This window comes from Castor canadensis, chromosome 3 (genome assembly GCF_047511655.1).
Source record: "Castor canadensis chromosome 3, mCasCan1.hap1v2, whole genome shotgun sequence".
Taxonomy (NCBI): Eukaryota; Metazoa; Chordata; class Mammalia; order Rodentia; family Castoridae; genus Castor; species Castor canadensis.
Genome location: NC_133388.1, coordinates 199615118 through 199639726, shown reverse-complemented (window position 1 = coordinate 199639726; position 24609 = coordinate 199615118). Strand labels below are relative to the sequence as shown.

The following is a 24609-nucleotide window of genomic DNA, read 5'->3' as shown; positions in this document are numbered from 1 at the left end:
CAGGTGATAGAAACAGAGGGAATACTTCCTCTTTCTGTGAGACCAGCATTACCCTAACAGCAAAATCAGACATTATAAGAAAACAGTAGACAAATACCTAATGAACATAGATGCAAAAATCTTCAAGAAAATATTAGCAATATGCTGGGTACCAGTGGTTCATGCCTGTAATCCTAGCTACTTGGAAGACAAGAGGTTGGGAGGAAATTACAGTTTGAGGCCAGCCGTGGGCAAAATAGTTCGTGAGACTATTGAAAATATCCAATACAAAGAAGGGCTGGCAGAGTGGCTCAAGTGGTGGAGTGCCTGCCTAGCAATCTTGAGGCCCTGAGTTCAAGCTCCAGTACCACCAAAACAAAAACCCTAGCAAATCAAATCAAACAGTGTATAAAAGAATTTTATTTTTGTTTTATTTATTTTTGCAGTACTGGAGTTTGAACTCAGGGCCTCATGATTGCTACCACTTTAGCCACTCCGCCAACCCTAAAAGAATTATGTGTCATAACAAAGTGGGCTTTCACCCAGTTATGCAAGACTGGATTAGCATCCAAAAATCAACAATTCACCATATCACTAAAGAAAAAATAATCACATTTCAATAGATAGAGAAAGGGTAATTTGATAAAATCCAATATTTACTCATGATAAAAGCTCAATAAACTAGGTATAGAGGGGAAATTCCTCAACTTGATTTTAAAAAGTCTACAAAAACCCTACAGCAAACAGGTTTTTTTGAGGGGGAAACAGACAAACTGGGATTTGAACTCAGGGCTTCATGCTTGCAAAGCAGGTTCTCTACCTCTTGAGCCATACCTCCAGTTCATTTTGTTCTGTTATTTTGGAGATTGAGTCTCAGAAACTGTTTTTCCCTTGCTGGCCTCAACTGTGATCCAACCTCAGCCTCCCAAATAACTAGATTGCAGGCTGTCTGGCTAGCATTATACTTAACAGTAAGTAACTTGAAACTTTCCTTCTAAGATCAAGAACAAGGCAAGAATATCATCGCTCACTACTTTTTAACATTACAGAAAGCCCTAGCTAATGCAATAAGACAAGAAAAGGAGGGGGTGGTGGAGTGGCCTGCCTAGCAATCTTGAAGTCCTGGTGTTCAAATCCTAGTACCACAAAAAACAAACAAACAAACAAAAAACTGTATTTGTTTACCAATGAGATGATTGTCTAGATAATCTGAAAGAGTCAACAAAAAGTCTGAAACTAGAAAGTGCAAAGCTATTCGATACATAATTAATAGATGGAAGCCAATCCCTTTATGCCAGGAATGAACAAGTACAATTTGAAATTAAAAACACTCGGCTGCTGGAGTAGCTCAAGTGGCAGAATGCCTGCCTAGCAAGCCTGAAGCCCTGAGTTCAAACCCCAGTACTACCAACAAACAAAAAAATTATTCTTTACCTAAGCACCCCAAAAGATGAAATTCATAGATATAAATTTTACAAAATACCCAACCCAAAAAAGAGCTGGCAGAGTGGGTCAAGTGGTAAAGTATGAGACCCTGAGTTCAAACCCCAGTAGCACTAAAAAGAAAAAAAAAATTAGACTCACTATAAAGCCACTGCTGTTGGAACAGCATGGTATTGGTTTAAGAAAAGACAAATAGGTCATTAGAGCAGATTAGAAAACCACATAAATATGGTCAACTGATCTTTGACAGGGAAGCAAAGGTACTTTAGTGGAGAAAGGACAATTTTGAACAAATGGATTAACTAGATAGCTACCAGCAAAAAAATCTGATTGTAGACACCCTTTACAAAAAAATTAACTCACACTTAACTGCCATAACAAAATAACTGCTTAAGTAACTGAGTGCTTAAACAACAGAATTTGTTTTTTCACAGATCTGGAGGCTGGAAGTTGAAAATGAGTGCTAGTTTCTGGTGAGGGTCTCTTCCTTGCTTTCAGATGATTATATACTCATTGTGGTTGCAATGAGTAGAGGACAGGAAGCAAGTGCTCTGGTTATTATTGTATGTCTTGCTCCTTCTCCTTTCTCTTCCTTCTCATCCTTTTTTTTTCCCCCCTTATAGTTCTGGAGATTTCTGAGAGCCTTGAACTTGCCAGGCAGGCACTCTACCACTTAGCCATACCCCAAGCCCTTTTTGCTTTAGTTATTTTTTCAACTAGGATTCAAGCTTGGGCTGGACTGGATCCCAATCGTCCTATTTACACTTCCTATATAGCTGAGATGACAGGTATGTACCACCATGCCCATCTTTTTATTGGTTGACATGGGGTTTCCAGCTTTTTGCCTGGCTGACTTTAAACTTCAATCTTCTTGATCTTGGACTCCAAAGTAGCTATGATTGCAGGTATTAGCCACCACTGTGCCCCGGCTCTCTGGTATCTTAAAAGGGCACTAATCCCATTATGAGAGTCTAGCCCTATGACCTCATCTAACCTTAATTACCTTCCAAAGGCTCCATCTCCAAATACCATTGAGAGTTAGGACTTCAACTTATGAATTATGAAGAAAGACACAATTCAATCCATAGTAAAACAGTCACAGATCTAAATATAAAACTAAAACTTCTAGATGACAGCATAGAAGGAAATGTAAGTGATGTTGGGTTTCACAGTTTTTTAGTTTTGAAAGTACTAGCGTTTGAACTCAGAACCTTGCTTGCTAGGGAGGATGCTGTTCCTCTTGAGTTATACCCCCAGCCCCTCATAGTGAGTTTTTAGTTACATCACTAAAGGCAAGATTGGAAAAACAAATAATTGACAATCTAGACTTGATTAAGATAAGAAACATCTGCTCTGCAAAAGATAATTTCAAGAGAGTAAGAATGTCCATGGACAGAAAATGTTTGCCAGAATCACATCTAGTGATTCCCACTAGATGTGATTCCCACTCCCCCAATAAAACTCTTAAAATTTAGGATTAAGAAAACCAACAGTGTGAATTTAAAAACAGGCAAAAGGCCTGAGCAGACACCTTACCAAATAAGATACAATGATACATAGATAGCAAGTAGGCATATGAAAAGGATGTCCAACATCATGTGTCATTTAGGAATTGCAAATTAAAACAACAATGAGATAGCACTACACACCTTTTAGAATGTCCAGGACCCAGACCACTGACAACCCAGTGCTGGTAAGGATGTAGAGCAATAGGAACTCTCATCGGTTTCCGGTTGGAATGCAAAATGGTGCAGGCATTAATAAGAGTTTGTACTTACCCAAGTGAATTTATGTCCACAAAACCTGTACACAGATGTTTATGAGTTTTATTCATAATTGACAAAAGTTAGAAGCAATCGTGTTACTCTCCAGTAAATGAGTGGATAAACTGGTGCATCCAGACAATGGAATATTATTCAGGGCTAAACAAATGAACTTGTGGAGCTATGAAGATACATGGAGGAGTCTTTAAAAGCTTATCACTAAATGAAGGAAACCAATCTGAAAAGGCTATATACTGTATACTGTATTATTTCAACTCTATGAGATTCTTGAAAAGGCAAAACTACAGAGATAATAAAAAGATCAGTGGTTGCCAGGGAGTAGGGAAGGGGTGGAGGATGAGTAGGTGGAGCACAGAGGATTTTCAGGGCGGTGAAACTGTATTGTATGGTATTACAGTGGTGGATTGATGTCACCCATTTGTCAATAACCATAGAATGGCTGGGTACCAGTGACTCATGCCTGTAGTTACTCAGGAGGCAGAGATCAGGAGGATTTCGGTTTGAAGCCAGCCTGGACAAATAGTTCGTAAGACCCTAACTTGAAAATAACCAACACAAAAAAGGGCTGATGGAGTGGCTGGATTAGTAGAGCACCTGCCTAGCAAGCATAAGGCCCTGAGTTCAAACAAACAAAAACAACCTGCAGAATGTACAAGACCAGGATTGAACACTAATGTAAATGATGGACTTTGGGTGATAGTGATGTGTCATTAGAGGCTCATCCACTGTACACATGTGCCCCTCTGGCACCTGGTTTCCTGAACACATAAGATTCAGAACTAAATTTTGTTCACTTAGAGACCAAATTTGGAAACTCAAATTTATGATACTGTATTTCCTTCACAGTTGGAATGAGAAGAAGGATCTCTATGCCTTTCTCCACAATTGTTCTTTGTCTAGGGTGTTTTTCTTGTGGAGAACACCCCTTTTGTATCCAGAGAAGTCATAAGATGGAGAATAAAGATTTTATTACTCACAGCCCTTTGGGTACTCCAAATGCCTGAAGGACACATAGAGGCTGATCAGTACCATGATACATGGATGAAGGGTGAGGGCCTTGGACCTCTGCCCTTCCTGAGGTCTAGGACATGAGCAGAAGCATATACAGGAGGAGGAAGAATTGAAGAGTTTAAAGCCAATGTGCAGAAGAGGGTTCAGTGCTGGTGGCTTAATCCAGATTTTGTATTTAGTCAAGCAGCTGGGTGTGGGGCTTGAGCTTTGGTTCCCACAAGGGAACTAAGAGGGATTAGTTGGAGAATTAAGGGTAAGTAGAGCTATGGTTTGTGTAAGTGCCCACCAAAGCTTCATTTCTTAAAAGCTTAGTTGTCAGGGTGGTTCTTAGTTGAGAGGTGAGGGCTTGTGAGAGGTCCTTAAGCTATTGGGGGCATTTCCTTTAAAGGGATTGTGGGACCTTGCCCATCCTTTCTGCTTTCTAACTCACAATAGAAGGGGTTTGCTCTCCCATGCACTCACCACTATTGCCATCTGATGCCCTTAAGAGAGGCCCAAAGCAATGGGACTGCACAGTTTTGGATTAGAACCTCCAGACCATGGGCCAAATAACCCTTTTCTCTTTATAAATTAATTACCTCAGGAAATTCATTGTAGCAGCACAAAGCTGACTAACCCAGGCAGTTAGCAAAAGAGGTCTCCCACTAACATCAAGAACTGGTCATGAAAACAGAATGGATGCAGCAGCACAGACGTTTAGGCTTCTCTGTACCCTTTTAGCCACTTGGATGTCCAAATGTTTATTTATTGTGATACTGGGGTTTGAACTCAGGGTCTCATACTCGCTAGGCAGGGACTCTTCCACTTGAGCCATGCCCCCAGCCCTTTTTGCTTTAGTTTTCTTCAGGGAGGGTCTTGCATCTTTTTCTGACTGGACCTTGATCTTCCTATTTATACCACCTGGGTAGTTGGACTGGCAGCCATGCACTGCCATGCCAAGTTTATCAGTTGCGATAGAGTCATAGTAATTTTTTTGCCCAGGTTGGTCTTGAACTGCAACCCTGATCTCTGCCTCCCGAGGACCTAGAATTCCAGGTGAGAAGCAAAGCACCCAGCCCTGGATTTGTAAATGAGAACATTTTCTTTAAATTATTTTCATTTTATGTTTTCTTCTTTGCAATGCTGGGGATTGAACCCAGGGCCTCCTGAGTTCATGCTAGGCAGGTGCTCTACCACTGAGATACAGCCCCAACGCTCATCTTCTGTTTACTTACATGATATCTTTTACTTAGTATTTTAGGATAGTGAACCTCTGCAATTTTTTTTTCTTTGTAGTAGGATTGGGGTTTGAACTCAGGGCTTTGTGCTTGTAAAGCAGGCGTTCTACCACTTGAGCTACACCTCCAGTCCATTTTGCTCTACTTAGTTTGCAGATGGGGTCTCATCAACTGTTTCCCTGGACTGGCCTCAAACTGCAATTCTCCTGATCTCAGCCTCCTAAGTAGCTGGAATTACAGGTGTGAGCCACCAGCACCTGGGTACCCTCTGCAAGTGTTTTGATGCAGGTTTAAGTAACATGCTATTAACATTATTGTGGCATACAAGCAAGTTGTTACTGTCATTAGTATCAAGTTAGTATGGTTTGCTTTTGGAACCAAACAGGTCCTCACATTCAAATTGATGTTCTTGGCCATCTTTTTCTTACCTGTCGATAACATATAGGTTCTGGGTTTTCTAGTATTTATGTGCAGCATTTCCAATATCTTACTTTGGAAAATCTCAAACATATGGAAGATTTGGAAGCATTTTCTTTGGTGATCACCTGGATTCTGCTGTTGACATTCATGTGGTTTTAAGCTTCTGGCAGAAAGAGTCTATTCTATGTGGTAAGCCCACATAGGACAAGAAGAAGCCAGTGTTTGGCCCTGTGTTGGGTTATCATGTATACTGTGTCCTGAAATGAGTTAACCCAAAACAGCTGAGTGGTTAGTGGGTCAAACGGTTCACCTGTGAATGGATGGTCATTGCTGTGGCTTTTCAGATGAGGGCAGTCCCAACAGTTGCTGATGTCTGAGTCCCTGTAGATCCTGAGTAAGGTCGCTTGTGTGTGTATGTGGAGGGCCGTGATTGTGGTTTTGTTGGGTTTCTACCTTGGAACAAGCATGTGCCAGCTTTGGGAGTAGCTACCCTGGTAGGGAAAAGGGGAAGCTCCACCAAACCCTGTGAATGCAGTTCTGCAAACCACATGGGGACTTCGCATGCAGGCCACAAGTGATGGCAACATTCTTAGGTCTTCCCTGCATGGCTGCCGATCCCACAGATTCCACCACGTGCGAGCCATGGGCACCACCCGGTTGCTGACCATGGCTGTTACATTCACCTGGAAAGATGTCTAGTGTGTACTGCCTGAAGAGGTCGTTTTTAAGCCTGTGTTTACTTTAACAGGAGAAATCAGTGAGGAGCCTTGCATAGAACTAAAATTTTTATGACTCCTAAATGGAGAACATACCAAAAATGACATGAAACATTTTTAGTTTTTCCTCGATTTGTGTTTTAATATTTATAACAGGGAACTTTATTGTTGAACTCTAATTTTTAATTTTTTATATAAATAGGTTCACAGATACTTATTCAGTTTCTAAATACCCTTAAGCTCCTTGAGTCATGTAAAAGTAACTGAAAAAAAAACTGCATTACTAGCAAAATATAATGCAAAATTAACATTAAAAATCATTAGGGAACCTGCATGCTGGTAGTTTACACCTGTAATCCTAGCTGCTTGGGAAGCTGAGATTCAAGGCCAGCCTGGACAAAAAGTTCGCCAGACTCCATCTCAACAGAATAAAGCTGGGTGTTGTACTTCAGGTCTTTCATCCCAGCTACAGCTGGAAGCATAAGTAGGAGGATCCCCACCTAGGCAAAGAGCAAGATCCTATCTCCAAAATAACCAGAGGAAAAAGGGTTGTAGATGTGACTCAGGCAGTGTAGTGCCTGCCTACTACGTGTGAAGCCCTGAGTTCATGCCCAAGAGCTGCAAAAAAAAAAGATAATTTTTTGAAAATTATAAGAAACTTCAAACTGTACTCAGAAATATTAAATAGGCAAAGTTCACATCTACAGAATTTTACATATTGGGATTTCTTTGTACTAAGAATCCATGTTGAAAGGGCACCATTTTTTTTTGTGGGGGGCGGGGGCTGGGGTTTGAACTCAGGGTTTTCTGCTTGCAAACCAGGTGTTCTACCACTTGAGCCACACTTCCAGTCCAAGGGCACCTTTTTTTTTTTTTTTTTTAAGGCCTATCCCTGCATTGAACCCCAGTTTATATAAGACTTACATTATTACTAAACTCAGCTTAAGAAATATAAGCAGTTTCAGCTGTTTGGGTGTAAAAAGTCAGGCCTTCATGCAGATTAAAATATTTCACATCTGTATTTTATATTTATGTTGCCTAATAATGATACCACTTTAGCACAAACTTGAAAAACAAAGTCAGGTTATCTTATTTTTTGTTTTTTTGAGACAAGATCTCGATGTGTTGCCCAGTCTGGCCTAAAACCCATTACGTAGCCCAAGTTGGCTTCAGCATCACAAATGCTGTGATTATAGATGTGTATGACCACACCTGACTTACAAAACCACATTTTTTAGTATATCTTATTAGCATACATTAATACACAAGGGGATTTCATTGTGGTAATTCCATAGATCATACAGTGTACTTTGAAAAAGTTTGTCCCCCTCTATTATATTCCCTTAGTCATCCTTTCCTTTTTTTTTTTTTTTTTTTTTTGGAAGTACTGGGGTTTTGAACTCAGGGCCTCAAGCTTTTTAGGTGCTTTACCACTTGAGCCACTTCACCAGACCTGTTTTGTGTTGGGCCTTTTTTTTTTTTTTTCAAGATAGGGTCTTTTGAACAATTTGCCCCAACTGTCTTTGAACCCCATTCCTCCTGTTCTCTGCCTCCTGTGTAGGTAGAATTAAATGCATAAGCCACTGGTGCCAGACTTTTTTCCTCTTTTTTCTCCCCCTTTTGCAAAGAGCATTTGTTGCATTTCACTATGCTATCTTCGTAATATATAATGTACTTCTATCCGCTTTGCTCCCCATACCCTCCCTTTCGTCCTCCCTCCTCCCACCGATCAACTCTGTACAGTCCCCATTTTAACACTCAAGTCCCACTATCATTACCATCACTACCACCATCATCATATGTGAGTGAAAACATGCACAGTCAGCAGCTTATCTTACTCTATATCACGTTCTCCAGTTCCATCCATTTTCCTGCGGCTGCCATAATTTTCGTATTATTTATGGCTAAATAATATTCCATAGTGTACATATACCACATTTCTTTATCCATTCATTGGTTGTTGAGCACCTAGGCTGATTTCACAATTTGACTTTTGTAAATGGTGCTGCTGTAAACACAGGTGTGCAGGTGTTTCTTTGTATGTTGATTTACACTCTTTCGGATATATGGCCAAGAAGGGTATAGCAGATTGATATGGTTGGTCTATTTTTAGTTTTTTGATGAGCCTCCATACTGACTTCTGGTGGTTGCCCTGTGTTTACATTCCCATCAACAGTGTATGAGAGTTTCCTTCTTGCCCCCATCCTACCAGCATTTGTTGTCTGTTTTCTTAATGTAGCCATTCTGAGTAGGATGATACAGAATCTCAAAGTAGTTTTGATTTTCATTGCTTTATGTATTTATTCACCATTTGTATTTCTGAGAACTGTTCAATTCATTTGCCCATTTATTAGTTGGATTATTCTTTTGGCGTTTTTTTAAAACTCTCTATATATTCTGAATATTATTTCTTTGTTGAATAGCTGTGAAGATTTTTCTCTCATTCTGTGGGCTCTTCTAAGGCCAGTAATTCTTTTCTTTGATGTGAAGAAGTTTTTTATTGATGCAATCCTCTTGCATCCTCTTGTCAATTATTGCTCTTATTTCCCGAGCAATTGGAGTTCTGTTCAGAAAATAATTGCCTATGCCTACATCTTTGACAGTTTTCTCTATGCTTTCCTGTAGTAGTTTCAAGGGTTCAGATCTTACATTAAGATTTTGATCCGTTTTGGATTGATTTTTGTACAGGTTGAGAGATAGGGGTTTAGTTTCAGCCTTTTGCATGTAGATAGTTTTCCCAGCACCATTTGTGAAGAGGCTATCTTTTCTCAAATATATGTTTTTGGCTCCTTTGTCAAAAATTACATGGCTGTAACTGAGTTTATTTCTGGGTTTTCTATTCTGTCCTATTGATCTTTGTGTCTGTTTTTGTGCCCGTACCAAGCTGTTTTTGTTACTGTGATTTCGTAGAATAATTTGAAATCTCATACTGTGATGTCTCCAGCTTTGCTCTTTTTGCTCAGGATTACTTGCTATACTGGGTCTTTTATGTTTCCATATAAATTTTAGGATTGATCTATTTCTGTAAAGATGACATTTGGATTTTGACACAAACTGCATTGGTTGCTTTCAGTAGTACAGCCATTTCCACAGTATAAATTTTGCTGATCCATGAGCATGGGAGATCTTTCCTTCTTCTGGTATCTTCAGTTTCTTTCTTCAAGGTTTTATAGTTTTTATTGTAAAATTCTTTCACCTTCTGAGATAAATATAGGTATTTTTATAAGCATAATTATTTTTTTCTGATTTCTTTCTCATTGTGTTCATTCTTGGTATTTAAAAGAAATACTGATTTCAATATGTTAATTTTATATCCTGTTATTTTACCAGAAATGTTGATCAGATCTAGGATTTCTTTTTTGGTGGTACTGGAGTTTGAACTCAGGGTCTTGTTCTTGCTAGACAAACACTCTACACGTGAGCCACACCACCAGCCCAGATCTAGGATTTTTTGGTGGAGTCTTTAGGTTCTGTTAAGTATAGGATCATATCATCTGTAAATAGGGATAATTTGACTTCTTTCCTATGTGAATCCATTTTATTTCTTTTTCTTTCTTTATTCCTTTGCTATGAATTCTAGTACTATGTTGAATAACAGTTGGGAGAGTGGACACCCTTGTTTTGTTCTGGACTTTAGAGGAAATCACTTCAGTTTTTCCCCCATTTAGAACAATGTTGGCTATAGGTTTGTTATATATATAGCCTTTATTATGTTGAGGTACATTCCATCTTCTTAGTTTCTTCAGAGCTTTTTTCATGAAAGGATGTTGAATCGTACCAGAGACTTTTTATGCTTCTGTTGAGAGGATCATGTGATGTTTGTCCTTGATTCTGTTTATGTGTTGCATTACATTTATTGATTTACATATGTTAAATCATCCTTTCATCCCTGGAATGAAACAAACATGATCATGGTTGCATGATCTTTTTAATGTATTGTTGAATTTGGTTTGCAAGTTTTTAATTGAGAATTTTCGCATCTGTGTTGATCAAGGTCTATAATTTTCCTTTTTTGTTGTGTCTTATCAGGTTTTGGTGTCGGGGTAATACTGGCTACACAGAGTGAATTTGGTAATGTTCCTTCCCTTTCTATGTCATGGCACAGTTTGAGCATTGGTGTTATTTCTTCTTTAAAGGTCTGGTAGAATTTGGTATTGAATCCATCAAGTCCTAAGCTCTTCATTGTTGGGAGACTACATAGTCACTTTTAAGTGTATGTAATTTTCCACAGAAATTTTCTGTATTTGAATTGAGTGTTTTAAATAACAAGATTTCCAAACTAAGAAGTGTAAAGTTTCTCATCCTGTTATGCTGTATTATTTTAATTTAAAATTCTTTTGAGGCAGGGTCTTACTATGTAGCCTGGGATATCCTTGAACTGGATATGTAGCTCAGGGTGGCCTCAAATTCATGATTCTTCTGCTTCAGCTTCCTGAATGCTTTGGTTACATGCTCTGCTTATATAAAAGTTACATAAAGAAAACTACTATCAGCTATTTCCAGAGGAGAAAAGCTCAGCTCAAAGTGGATAAACATGTGCAGGCTCTGACTCCAACCAGCCACACTGCATCCTCTTAGACGAAAGTGGGTGTTTGGCCCACCACAAGCAGGCCTCCAGAAGACCTTATCTCGAAAAAGCTCATCACACACACACAAAAAGGACTGATGGAGTGGCTCAAGTGGTAAGAGCGTCTGCCTAGCAAATGTGAGGCCCTGAGTTCAAACTCCAGTGCTGCCAAAAAAAAAAAAATCACTCAAAACAGTGTGTTACAATTTTATGGATGTGACTGATAAGAATAAGTAGAGTGGTGGAGTGCTTGCCTGGTATGAACAAATCCCTGGATTCCATACAGCAAAGCAAAAAAAAAGAAACAAAAAAGCAGAGGAACAAATAGCCAAAACCAAAAAGCAATCAACACAGATACTACAGAACATAATAAAAAGACATTTGCACATATTTATGCCAAAAATTTAATGTGAAAATAAAATATATAAATATCCTGGAAAATTGATTGAATAAATTTGACACAAGAAAAGGTTAATACATAATCCTTTAGGTTTTAAATAAATTGATTCAGTAACTTATAAAGCCCTTCCTCAGAGAAAATGCTAACCCCAGATGGCTTTACGAACTTCTACTAACAACTTAAGAAGAAATAGACTGATCTTATTTTTTTTTTCAATAAAAGTTGGTTTATGCTGGGCATATAATTTTAGAACTTTTTCACTCTATGTCATAGATTTTTAATTACGTATTCTATTATAAGATTATGATGTCAGAAAGGTATTTCATTATATGAATAGTCTCTCATTGGTTTAAACAGTCCTCTACTTGTTAAACTCTTGAGTTCTTGTTGCCCACAGTCATAATGGTTCTTTTTTTGTTGTTTGGTGGAACTGGAGTTAGAACTCAGGGTTTCATACTTACAAAGCAGTTACTCTTCTTCTTGAGCTACACCTGCAGCCCATTTTGCTGTGGTTATTTTGGAGATGGAGTCTCACAAACTATTTGCCTGGACTGGCCTCAAAGCTCGATCCTCCTAATCTCAACCTCTCAAGGAGCTAGTATTACAGGCATGAGCCACCGGCGCCCAGGGATAATAGTCATTTCTTTGTGCATATGACTATCTACTTGGGATAAATTCCTGGAAGAGTAATTTTGAGGACAAAGGGTGTGTAATAATTCTTTTGGTACATATTGCCAACCTTCCCTTTAAAAATCATATTTATCGTCCCTCCCAGCAATACAGGACATAATTGCTTCTGCAATTCTCAACAATGTCCGATATTACTATTTTTAAAGTATTTAGCATACAGACTTCTCAACCTTTGTGTGTTACATTCCGCATCTCTTCTTGTTCCCCATTCCACCCCCATTTCTGCTCTGGCCATAGTGAGATTCTTTTTCTTTTTTCTTTTTTTGGTGGGGTTGGGGTTTAAACTCAAGTCTTTGCATTTGCAAAGTGTTGTTGTGGTACTACAACCTCTATGTTGGTTTGCTCTGATTATTTTGGGCTAATCTCAAACCACGATCCTATCTCAGTCTCTCAAGTAGGTAAGATTACAGGTGTGAACCACTGGTGCTCAGTTTATAATGGTATTCTCATTCTCTCTCTCTCTCTCGCTCACTCGCTCTCTTGTACTACTAAGATTGAACTCAGAGCTTCACACACAGTAGGCAGACACTCTACCACATGAGCCATGCTACCAGTCTTTTTGCTTTTAGTTTGTTTTTCAGACAAGGTCTCATGCTTTTGCTTGGCTAGCTTTGGACAGTAATCTGCCTCCTGAATAACTACTTTTACAGCCACGTATCACCACACCTGCCTCAATTTTTTTTTGGCAGTTCTGGGTTTTGAACTCAGGGCTTTACATTTGTTAGGTAAGCACTCTACCACTTGAGTCATGCTCTCAGATTTTTTTTCTTTTTGCTTTAGTTATTATTTGGATAGATCTTCCAGGGTCAGCCTCGGAAGAGGATCCTCTTACCTATGTCTCTCTTATAGCTGGGATTACAGATGTGCATAACCACGCCAGGGTTATTTCACTAACTTTTTGCCTATGCTAGCCTTGAAACTTGATCTCTGGTTTCAGAGGATTCCATCCATCATGGTATGGATATTGTGGTGGAGCAGCTCTCATCATGTTGGACAGGAAGCAGAAAAAATGGAATATAGGACAGGGCCAGGGCAAAATATAGTCCCAAAGACAGCCCCAATGACCTATTTCCTCCAACCAGGCCCCACCTTCTATCTTTTACCACCTCCCAATAATGCTGTCATGTTATGAATATCTTAAGGTATTGATCCACTGATTAGGTCAGAGTCCTCATGATCTAATTGTCTCTAGAAGCACCCTTGCAACCAGCCCTAGAGGTGTGCTTTAGTAATCTATGAATTTCTGAATCCAGTCACGTTGACAATTAAGACTAAGCATCACACTTCCTTACTTATCTGTCTTCCTGAGTAGAACATAAACTTTTTGGGGGGGGGGCATAGCATGGGGAGGTAACTGGGATTTGAACTCAGGGCCTTGCACTTGGTAGACAGGTGCTATGCCTCTTGAACCATGCCTAGAGCCCATAAATAAGCTTCATGAAACAGACTATGTTTGTCTTCCTCTGTGTTCCTTACCTAAAACATGCCTGGCCATCTAAATATTTGTTTGAAGCTGGATGCTGGTGCTCATGCCTGTAATCCTAGCTACTCAGGAGGCAGAGATCAGGAGAATCATGGTTTGAAGCCAGCCCCAGGCAAATAATTCATGAGACCCTATCTCAAAATAACCCATCACACAAAAAGGGCTGGCAGAGTGGCTCAAGCGGTAAGAGTGCCTGCCAAGCAAGTGTGAGGCTCTGAGTTCAATCCCCAGTGCCACCAAGAAAAAAAAAAACAAAACTTGTTTCAGTACTGAGGTTTGAGCTCAGGGTCTCAAATTTGCTAGGGAGGTGCTGTACTACTTGAGCCATGCCCCCAGTCCTTAAATATTTGTTGAATGGATTGGTTTGCCTGTTTCACAGGTGAAAAACAATTTGTTTGAACATCTCTTCCTCTGATAACTTTTCATCCTGTCTTTTGGCCCCCCCCCTTATGCTTTCTAGGCAACTGTTCTACCACTTGAACCACACCCTCAGTGCCATGCCTATCCTTACTTTTGAGTTCTGCCTGTCACGTTTCTACTGAAGCATCTGCTTTTTGCATAATAATTTATAAGAGCATCAAGCAGATCATAGAGTTAAGTGTGGTGGCTGACACCTATAATTCTAGCTACTAGAGAGGCAGAGATCAGGAGGATCAAGGCCAGTCAGGCAAAAAGTTAGTGAGACTTCATCTCAGCCAATAAAAGGTGTGTATTAAAAGCAAAGGAAGTGTAAATACGGGCACCAAAGTATAGGTCCACCCAGTGATAAATGTGAGATACTATGGAATAACACCTAAAGCAAAAAAAGGCTGGAGGCCTGGCTCAAGTGTAGAGTGTTTGCCTAGTAAGTGCAAGGCCCCAAGTTCACACTCCAGTGTCACAAAAAACAAAACAAAACAAAAAAACCCAACAAACAAAACATGGAGACTGTCACTGATGGGGTGGTTTCCTCTAGTAATTTATTTATGTTTTCATGTCACAGATTCTGAGATTGGGATCGAGAAGGAACTATGCACTCTAAATGAGAAATGTTTTGAAGAAGTAAAATCTCCAGAATTTATATCAAAAAGATTCACAAAGGCTAGTTTACAGCCACCTGAGTCCCAGGAAGCTCTGGACCACAAGGACCAACAAGAAGGGAAGTTAGATGAGAGCCTACAAGAAGGGAAGCTAGGAAATTCTGCTGAGCAGAGTTTGAAGAAAGACTGCCTTCACAAGAGAGTTTTTAGAAAGGAGTCTGTCATGTGCAAGGAACCATCTCCAGAAAAGAGAACCCAGGAACATGGTGCATTTGATAGACACTTGAATCCAAACCAAAGTGTTGTTAGACTTCAAAGAAACAAAACAGGAGACAGAGTCTTTAAATGTGACATTTGCAGCAAAACTTTCAAATATAATTCAGACCTAAATCGACACCGGAGACGTCACACTGGAGAAAAGCCTTACGAATGTGGTCGGTGTGGGCGTGCCTTTACTCACAGCTCAGGCCTTATTCTGCATCATCATATTCACACTGGGAATAAACCATTTAAATGTGACGAATGTGGGAAAACCTTTGGGCTCAATTCCCACCTTCGTCTGCATCAGAGAATTCACACTGGAGAAAGACCTTTTGGGTGTAGTGAATGTGGGAAGGCCTTCAGTCGGAGCTCATCTCTTATTCAGCATCGCATAATCCACACAGGAGAGAAACCTTACAAGTGTAATGAATGTGGGAAAGCCTTCAGCCAGAGCCCCCAGTTAACTCAGCACCAAAGAATTCACACAGGAGAGAAGCCCCATGCTTGCAGTTGGTGTGGGAAGGCCTTCAGTCGCAGCTCCAGCTTAATTCAGCATCAGAGGATTCACACAGGAGAGAAGCCCCACAAATGCAATCAATGTGGGAAGGCCTTTAGTCAGAGCTCTAGCCTTTTTCTCCATCACAGGGTTCACACTGGAGAGAAACCCTATGTGTGTACTGAATGCGGCAGAGCCTTTGGCTTCAACTCTCATCTTACTGAACATGTAAGAATTCATACTGGAGAGAAGCCCTATGTTTGCAGTGAGTGTGGCAGAGCCTTCAGCCGGAGTTCCACTCTTGTACAGCACCGCAGAGTGCACACGGGGGAAAAGCCTTATCAGTGCACTGAGTGTGGGAAAGCCTTTAGTCAGAGCTCCCAGCTGACCCTACACCAGCGTGTCCACACTGGAGAGAAGCCCTATGAATGCGGTGCCTGTGGGAAGGCCTTCAGCCGAAGGTCAACCCTCACTCAGCATCAGCGGGTTCACACAGGGGAGAACTCTCGCAGAGGCAGATGTAACCCTGTGTTCGGTCATGACTCTAGCCATCCATCCACTGGAGACAGACGTGGCAGGGCCTTCAGCCATGGTGCAAACCTCGTTCTCCACTGGACAATTCATACTGGTGAGAAACTCCCAAAGTGTAATGAATGTGGGAAAACCTTCAGCCCCACCCAGCCCGCTGACTATCAGAAAATTCATGCTGGGGAGAAACCCTATAAATGCCAAGGATGTGGAAAGGCCATCAGTGGGGGTTCAGCCCTTATTGAACATCAGGGAACTCATGCTGGAGAGAAACCACCACTGAATGATGGGTCTGAAAGATACTTTATTCATATCAAAAAGATTTTCCAAGAAAGACATTTTTAATGTGATACATGTAGGAAATAACTTAGCAATTGTTCATGCTATGTTAGATAGGATGAATGAAAGTTAAATAAGAAGGTATAAATATTACTAGCAAAGCAAAATAATTTGGATGATTATTAAAGTTACTCAATTTGAAAGCAAACATGAGAAAATTCTTTCTTGAAAACAAAAGTTGTCTGTGTAGAGGTTATTGCTGTACTCGGGTGAACTGGATAGAACCACCTGATGCAACATGCCGAGAGAGCAGAGGGCCCAAGGAGTGAACCCAACTAGTTCTGGGGTTGCCCCGATGATGTGATCTTTTTTCATGTCCAAGCCTAGGCTTGCTGCTGAGAGTATCCAGCTTCAGGCCCATTTGGGCAGGTTCAAGGCTTCCCTCCACTGTCACGATGCTCTAGCCAGTCTCTCAGACCACAGGTTAACTGAAGCAAGAGTCTCTTCTTCTCATGGAGCCCCAGTTTGGCATTTGCAAGGTGAAACTGGCATGATTTTCATTTCTGAGGAGCTCTGCAGTGCAGAAAAGCAGGGGCTGCATGTAGCTCCACTTTTGAGATTTGTGATTACTGATGAGATATTTTGTTGTTGGCTTTTGATTTTTTTAAACAGGGTCTTGCTGTGTAGCTGGCTTCAAACTCACACTCTTCCTGCCTCAGGCTCCTAGGTGCTAGGATTACAGGAATGTGCCATCACACCTGGCTCACCAATAAGATTTTGTAACAGCCAGATTTCTTGAGGTATAATTTAAATAAAATAAAACTCACTCTTTAGTGTATAGTTCTCTGAGTTTTGAAAAAAACGTAGCGGTGAAAAAAAAGTAATCATTAAAAAACAAACAGTTGTATAGCCATCACCACAATCAGGGTGTAGAGCATCCCTTCCCCCTGCTCCCTGAATACCTTTGTGTTCCCGTGGTGAGTCCTTAGTCCTGGACAACACTGGTTTCCTGTCTCTACAGCCTCAGGTCCTATTCTCAGAATTACACTATGTACCTTTTGAGTCTAGCATCTTCTCCTTAACATAACACACTGGAGAGCATGGTGTTGTTTCACTTTTCTTGTAGCTGAGCAGCATTCTGATGGATAGAGCAGTCTGTCCATTCACCCAGAGAAGAATATTTGAGTGTTTCCCATTTGGGGCAACTATGAATAAAGTAGCTGTAAGTATTTAACTACTGACTGTTTTGTGAACCTAATTTTTTGGTTCTCTTGGGTAAATAGCTAAGTGGAATTGCTAGGTCACAGATAAGCTCATGTCTTAACTTTTTTCCTCTTTTTTTATTGTTGTGCTGGGTGGGGGTACATTGGAGTATTTGCAAAAGTTCTTATAATGTATCAGATATATCATATTTGATTTCGCCCCCTCATGTCTAACTTTTTAATAAACTTCCAGACTGTTTTCAAAATCAGTTGTACCATACTCTGTTCCACTGGCAATGTGTGAAGGTTGCTCACCAGATCTTGGTATTGTTTTTTGTTTATTTTTCCTAGCCATATTAGTAGAGATAAAGTAGTATTTGTGATTTTAAGTTGCATTACAATTAGTTTTGACTTAATAAGCTTCTGTTTAAGGTTTCACTGAAAAGTTTGAAAAACACAGGAGTTAATCTCTAAAGGCCTGACCACCTCTGAAATCCCAATTTTCAATTTTGAGACTCCATCTGAAAGAGTATTTTTTCTAAACCTACATCCTTTTTCTCTAGTCCCAAATGAAATAGCACCCATCAAGGAGCCTTCCTTGACTCTCTGTCCTTGCTGTGTTGTTTTTGTTGTTGCTATTATTTTGTTTTGTTTTATTCAGAGTCTTGCTACGTAGCTCAGGCTGGCCTCCAACTCAGAATCCTCCTGCCTCTGCTTCCAGAGTGGGATTATAGGTGTGTGCCACTATGTCTAGGTTTAGTGGGGTTCTGGGTTTGACTGAGGTGGACTTTTGTTTGTTTGCTTTCCCTTCCCTAGTGCTGGGTTTCAAACCCATCTGCATATTAGGCAAGTGGTCTACACTGAGCTACATTCCCAGACCCTTTCTATGTTCTCTTGGGGAATTTGGGGTGTTCACATGGGCTTTATCATTTGTTCTGTGATTTGCTCCACTTAATACTCACTCCTGTTCATTCTCCATGCTGTGAAATTTTTGAGGCCAGAAACTTTTCTAAGTGTGGCTCAAGTGGAAGTTCTGCAAATAGTGAAGGATTCAGTGGGTTGTCTAAAGGGCCTCCTCTCCCCTGCCGAGGACTCATGCAGGACAGCATCTGATCTTTCTGGGTCTCTTTTCCTCATCTCTAAAATGGGGGGAGAAATGCATGTCCCATTGCAGATATGCCCTTCAGAAAAAAGTTAACTCTCCCACTCCTGTAGCCTTGCACTGTATTGACTCATTTTACTTTCCTTGCAGGTCTACATTATATGTGCAGCCAGAGGTGTTTGTTTTTTTCTCGTGTACCTGTTTTTCCCTAGCATGTGATATAGTGAAATTGTCTAGGATGCATTAGAGAAGGGAGAAGGGAGGGAAGAAAGAGAAGCATCATACAGGCACTTACATAAATGTGGCCCTCTATTGGGCATTGTGTTTCTGTTTGTTTTCTGTCCAGGAAATGTGCTGGGTAAATTAAAACCACTTCCCTTTCCTAAGCTCCCGAGGGCCCACACCTCTTACACTGGTATGGTGAGGAAGCACTCCACAGGGCTGGACTTTAAGATGTGGCCTTTATTTGCTGTGGGCCCTGAACTGGGATGTCGGTAGGAAAGTTGGTGGCATAAGGGAATTCTTCAAGCTAAAAATAACGATAAATGGAACTCAGTGTTTCAAGTTTGGAAACTAATGCTAGGGCCATTCTGAGGCCTGCATATGGCCTCTGTGGGGATCAGAGGAGGCTGGGATGACTCGATAGTAGCAGTGGAAGCTAGGCACCTATTTAAATCTGCATCCTCAGCTGGACGCCAGTAATCCTAGCTACTCGGGAGGCTGAGATTGGGAGGACCTTGGTTTGAGACCAGCCTGGGCAAAGAGTTCACGAGACTCCATCTTCAAAAATTAACCAGAGCAAAATAGGCTGAGAGCATGGCTCAAGTGGTACAGCACCTGTTTTGTAAGGATGAAGCCCTGAGCTCAAACTCCAGCTCCTCCCCTGCCAAAAATACCCCTGCATCCCCAAAAGTCTGTCCCTGCTGTGTAAATGAAAGTGTGCTAGAAAACTCCCCTTGCTTGCACTGGGGGTGCTTAGCTGCATTGGTGACTCGTGAAAAGCTGGAAGGCCAATATGAGCAGAAAACCAAACACAAAACTGACGTAAATGTCTTAAACAAGCATGTGGAGACATTTAAAACATACAGTTTTTTGTTTTTTTTTTTTTAAATAAGAAGGCTGGAGATGTACCTCAGTGATAGGGCACTTGTCAAACATTTCCCCAGCTCCACATAAGTTTGCACACATGAATGATTCCAAGAACAAAAATGTTGCATATCTAAAAATGTTGCATATCTAACCCCTGCCCTAACCCAAAAAGGAAGAAATTCGGGAGAGATGGAACACAAGAAAGAAATTACAAATGAGGCCACCTTTTTTTTTTTTGGGCAGGAATGAGGTTTGAACTCAGAGCTTCAAGCTTGCAAAGCAGGTGCTTTACCACTTGAGCCACACCTCCAGTACATTTTGCTCTGCTTATTTTGGAGATGGGGTCTTGCGAATTGTTTGCCCAGGCTGGCTTAGATCCTCCCAATCTCAGCATCCCAAGTAATTTCTACAAGTGTGAGCCACCCTTTCAAGCAGTATGTTCAGCCTACTGCTAAATGATTTAGGAAAAAATAAGAGAAATGATAAGTGTGGCAAAAGTTAAGAATTAATCTCAGTTAAGGTTATTTGGGAACTCTGCATTATTGCAATTGTCCTATAAGTCTGAAATTACTTTAAAATAAAAAAATTTAGAAGTTATCAAAAGATACAAAGTTTCAGAGTGAAGGAATAATTTCAACAGATCTATCATGCAGCACTGTGACTATAAATAACAACTGTATTATGTTCACTAAAATTGTATTCTTGAAAGTTGCTATGAGAATAGGCTTTAAGTGTTCATCACAAAAAAATGTTAAGTCTGTGAGGTAATGCACATGTTAGCTTGATTTAGCCATTCCAAAATGCATAGATATTTCATAAAAACATAATTTATATGACTAAAAATATGCAAATGTGTACATAAGTTTGTTAATTTTTAAAAATGAGTAAAAAAAAAATTTACAAAAAGCTTAAAAATAAGAAACTAGTATGCTTTCAAAACCTATGATTCTAAAACAATACTGGCATGCAGAAGGTAAAGAAAAACAATACTTGCTTCTTCTCCAGAATTATTAAATGAATTCCATGAAGCCAGAAAAGTCTGTGCTTTGTAACATTTATCCTGAATTTCCTTCTTTTTGCCCATTTCCTATCCAAAAAATTTCCAATGCCTTCCCTTTGTCCTTTCCCTTACTGTCCTTCAACTTCTATTACCCAGAGCTTAAAATATCAGTCTATCACTAAGTCTAATTTTCATTACATTCCTTTAACTTATAAGACTTGGGAAAATAGTTTATTGTCCTTTAACAATTATACGTTGAGAATATGTTAAAAATTGCACAGTACCCGTGGCTCACACCTGTAATTCTAGCTACTCAGGAGGCAGAGATCAGGAGGATTGTTGCGCAAAGCCAGTCCAGGGAAGATGGTTTGCGAGATCCTATCTAGAAAAAAACCAACAACAACAACAAAAAAAAAACAAGGCTGGTGGAGTGGCTGAAATGGAAGAGTGCCTGCCTAGCAAGTTGAGGCCCTCAGTTCAAACCCTAGTACTGCCAAAAAAAAAGTTAAAAATTAAATATTCAATTTAAGATGCTAAACAAAAAATATTGGGGTAGAAAAAATGAACTTTAAAAGAAACAATAAAATGGATAAAAGCATAAGCAGATTCATTGAAAAAGATACCAAGAGCACAGGCAATAAAATAAAAACAGAAATACTGGACCAAATCAAAACCAAGACTTTTGTGCTGCACATGGAAACATCAAGTAAAAAACGGCTGGGAGTGCAGCTTGGTAGCAGAGCATGAGACCTTGAGTTCTTTGAGGGCTGTGGTAACAACTCACAGTCTAGTGAAAATATTTGAACACTATCAGCTAAGGAACCTGTGCTCAGAATATAGAAAAAACTTTCACAACTCAATAATAAAGACAACTAAGAAACAGGCAAATGTTTTGGGCATTTCTGTGGCACACACAAATGGCCAAAAAGCACACAAAATGATGCTCAACATTCAATAATAGAGAGCTGCACCTCAGTACACAATCCAAAATGAGAAACTCACACCTGCTAGCTGTGGCTAAAATCGAACAAAAGCCAGTGCTGACAGTGTTGAGAAATTTGAGTCTTCCTGTGCTGCCCTATGGAGGGAATGTGAAAGGGTGCAGATGGAAAAGTTTGGCACTTCTTCAAAAAGCCTTTCTTTTTTGGGTGTGTGTGTGTGGTGTGTGCTGGAATTTAAACTCGGGCTTCGCTCTACCACCTGAGTCACCTAGCCCTTTTTGCTTTGGTTATTTGGTCTCACTGTATATGCGCAGGCCGGCCTGGATGGAGATCCTCTGATTTATGCTTCCCGAATAACTGGGATGACAGGTTCACACCATCGTGCCCAGCTTTTTATTGGTTGACCTGGAGGTTATGAGAACTTTTTTGCCCCAGCTGGCCTTCAATAGCCATCTTCCCAATCTCCACCCCCCCCCCCCAAATAGCTAGGATTATAGATGTGAGTCTCTGTGCCTGGCTTGCTTTGGTTATTTCTTGAATAGTCTTACTTTATGCCCAGGCTGTCCTGAAATGCAATCTCCTATTTATGCTTTCTGAGTAGTTGGGATGACAGGCACACCACCATGGCCAGTTTTTATTGGTTGAGATGGGGTCTCTTGAACTTTTTTGTCCAGGCTGGCCTGGAACCACTATTTTAGCCTACCAAGTAGCTAGTGAGTACAGGCTTGAGTCACTCTGCCCTGCCTACAGCTTTCTTTTGAGACTTCTTGAGACTGTATGTGCTGCTACCCCAAATCCTTCAGGCTGTTCATGATCTTCACACCCGGCTCCTCAACATCTGCTCTCTCGGGGTTGTCCTCGGCCTGCATTACCCATGTTTAAATCTCCCAGTGGCGGACTGCAGCTCCGTGGGCCGCTCGGAGGTGACCTGGAGTCTCCACACTCCTGAGGGCACTGTTGGACCCTACACTCTGGTTTGGCCTCCTTGTCTTCCCAAGGCCGCCCACTAACCCGCCACTGCCTTTGCCCATGAGGTCTCCCTACTAAAATGATTTTGCAGGAAATCTCTAGGTACCGGCTCCTGGGGAAGCCAGCCCGCCTCCGACCCCAGGCGTTGCAAGTTCTAACTTGCCCGCTTTATCCTTCCCGACCCCACACAGTCCCGAAAGCTTGGCTCCACGGAGGGCGGGTCGCGCCGGCCCTCTCGGCGAGAGCAGCGGCGTCCCAGGTTTACGGGCCGCACGGCGCCCAGGCCCTGGGGCCCGCGCCCGCCTCCTCTCACACGCACTTCATTTCTTTCCAACTCACTTAGGAGATGCTCGGGGCAAAGAAGCCTCGACCTGCTGCAAAAGCGCGAGGGGCCTCGGGGACCGCTCCGGAGCGACACAGGCTGCCTCGCCCTCCCCTGCGGAGCGCCGAGGCGAGGGGACACAGGCCCAGAGACCGTGCGGGAGGGAGAACCTGGGAGCCAAGGCCCCGGGACCCTGGGCCGGAAGTGGCCGCGCCGGCGGATTGCGCACGCGCCCTCGGGCCGCTCTGGGCCGCCGGGAAGACCCTACTCGGTGGTCCCGACGCCGGCGCTCCTTTTCCGGCTGTCTGGTCCTTGGTTAGGCAGGCTCCCAGACACTCCCTGGGGGAGGTGGACAGGAGCTGCCGCGGCCACCGCTAGCGGAGGGCCACCTTTCCCAGGACCTGACCGCGTCCTCGAGGAGAAACAGAGGTTCGAGGCGGGCATGGGAGGGACTGGCGTTGACGCCGGTGGGGTGGGGGTGACGGCGACGGCGGGGACGAGGTGGGCTGGGCGCAGGCCGGGCGGCCGACCAAGTGGAAGCAGGGCAGGTGGCAGAGACGGCTCCAAGCTCGGCCTCTGACCAAGCGCCGTGGCCCGTGGTGGTTCCGAGGAAGTGAGTGCAGTCCATCAACAGGGCGCCCGGTGCTGGCCTCCTCGGCCGGGGCTCAGGGTCGTCCAACGCACACGGTGCCGCGCAGGCGTCGTGACCCGTGTCCTGGGAGGAGGTCCACGGGGACCGCGCCGCCCGGGACCGCTCCTCTCCCCTTGCGCCCTCCCGGGGCCACACCCGTCGTTTTGGGGCACCCTTCTCAGCTGCACCCCGGACAGCGGCTTCACCCAGGCCCCGCCCGCTGTCCGCCCCAGGACAACCCACCCGCAGGCCTATGGTTCCGCCTGCCGCCGCGCCCAGCTTGTGCTCCCCAAAGGCTCGCCCTTCCTGGGTCGCCCACCACCTCCGGCCACACCTCTGGACAGTCCAGCCGGATCCCAGCCCGTTCCAGGCAGATCCCTGCCTTCCAACATCGGGGTCAGGTTTGGCCATTTTATGACACCCCAGTAATTCCAGCACCTGGGAGGCCACTGCAGGAAGATGAGTTCAGGCCAGCCTGGGCTACATAGTGAGACGGGTCTCAGAAAAAGAAAACAGACACCTCCTGGTGCCGTCAGAACCATCTCGGCTTGCCCTCCCAGGCCTCCGGACCGTCTCTTCTCCACTGCCAAGAAAATAGACAGGTCCACTCTTTTAAAAATGTCTTTATCAGCTTTGTTAAGTCAATCAACACGCAATAAATCTCATGCTTAAAGTACATGTGATTGACTTTGGTGTGTTCACACTCGTGAAGGGATCATCCCAGTCAGCATAACAAACAGATCCATCACCATGGAGGTGTCCTCAAGAGTAACCCTCCACCGGTCTTCAGGTAGCCACCTTTGATTCCTGTCACCACTAGCTTGCATTTCCTAGTTTGACATAAGTAGGATCCTTTTCTCCTGGGGTAGATACCTATGAGTACAATGGGTGACCACGTAGTAGATGAATGTTTGCCTTTCTAAATAACTGCCAAAACATTTTCCAAAGTGGTTGTATCACGTTACTGAGATGGGGTAAATAAGCAGAAAGGGAACTACATAGCAAAAAGAACCAGAGAACAGGTGCAGCACCATATCCTGATACATTTTGTCGAACATTC

General features: G+C 42.2%; 1 protein-coding gene across 7 annotated transcripts in view; it reads left to right on the top strand.

Moving 5' to 3' along the window:
• Positions 1-18672, top strand: part of Znf251 (zinc finger protein 251) — a 28516-nt gene extending 9844 nt beyond the window's left edge. For 6 of the 7 annotated variants that reach the window (XM_074069489.1, XM_074069487.1, XM_074069491.1 and 3 more), the window contains exons 4-5: positions 10600-10641; positions 14693-18672. In XM_074069489.1, the coding sequence (XP_073925590.1) occupies positions 10600-10641; positions 14693-16359 (1709 nt within the window). In that variant the 3' untranslated portion in view covers positions 16360-18672. The remainder of the gene's footprint in view (positions 1-10599; positions 10642-14692) is intronic. The other variant, XM_020172452.2, reaches the window with a different exon arrangement.
• The last annotated feature ends 5937 nt before the right edge of the window (positions 18673-24609 follow it).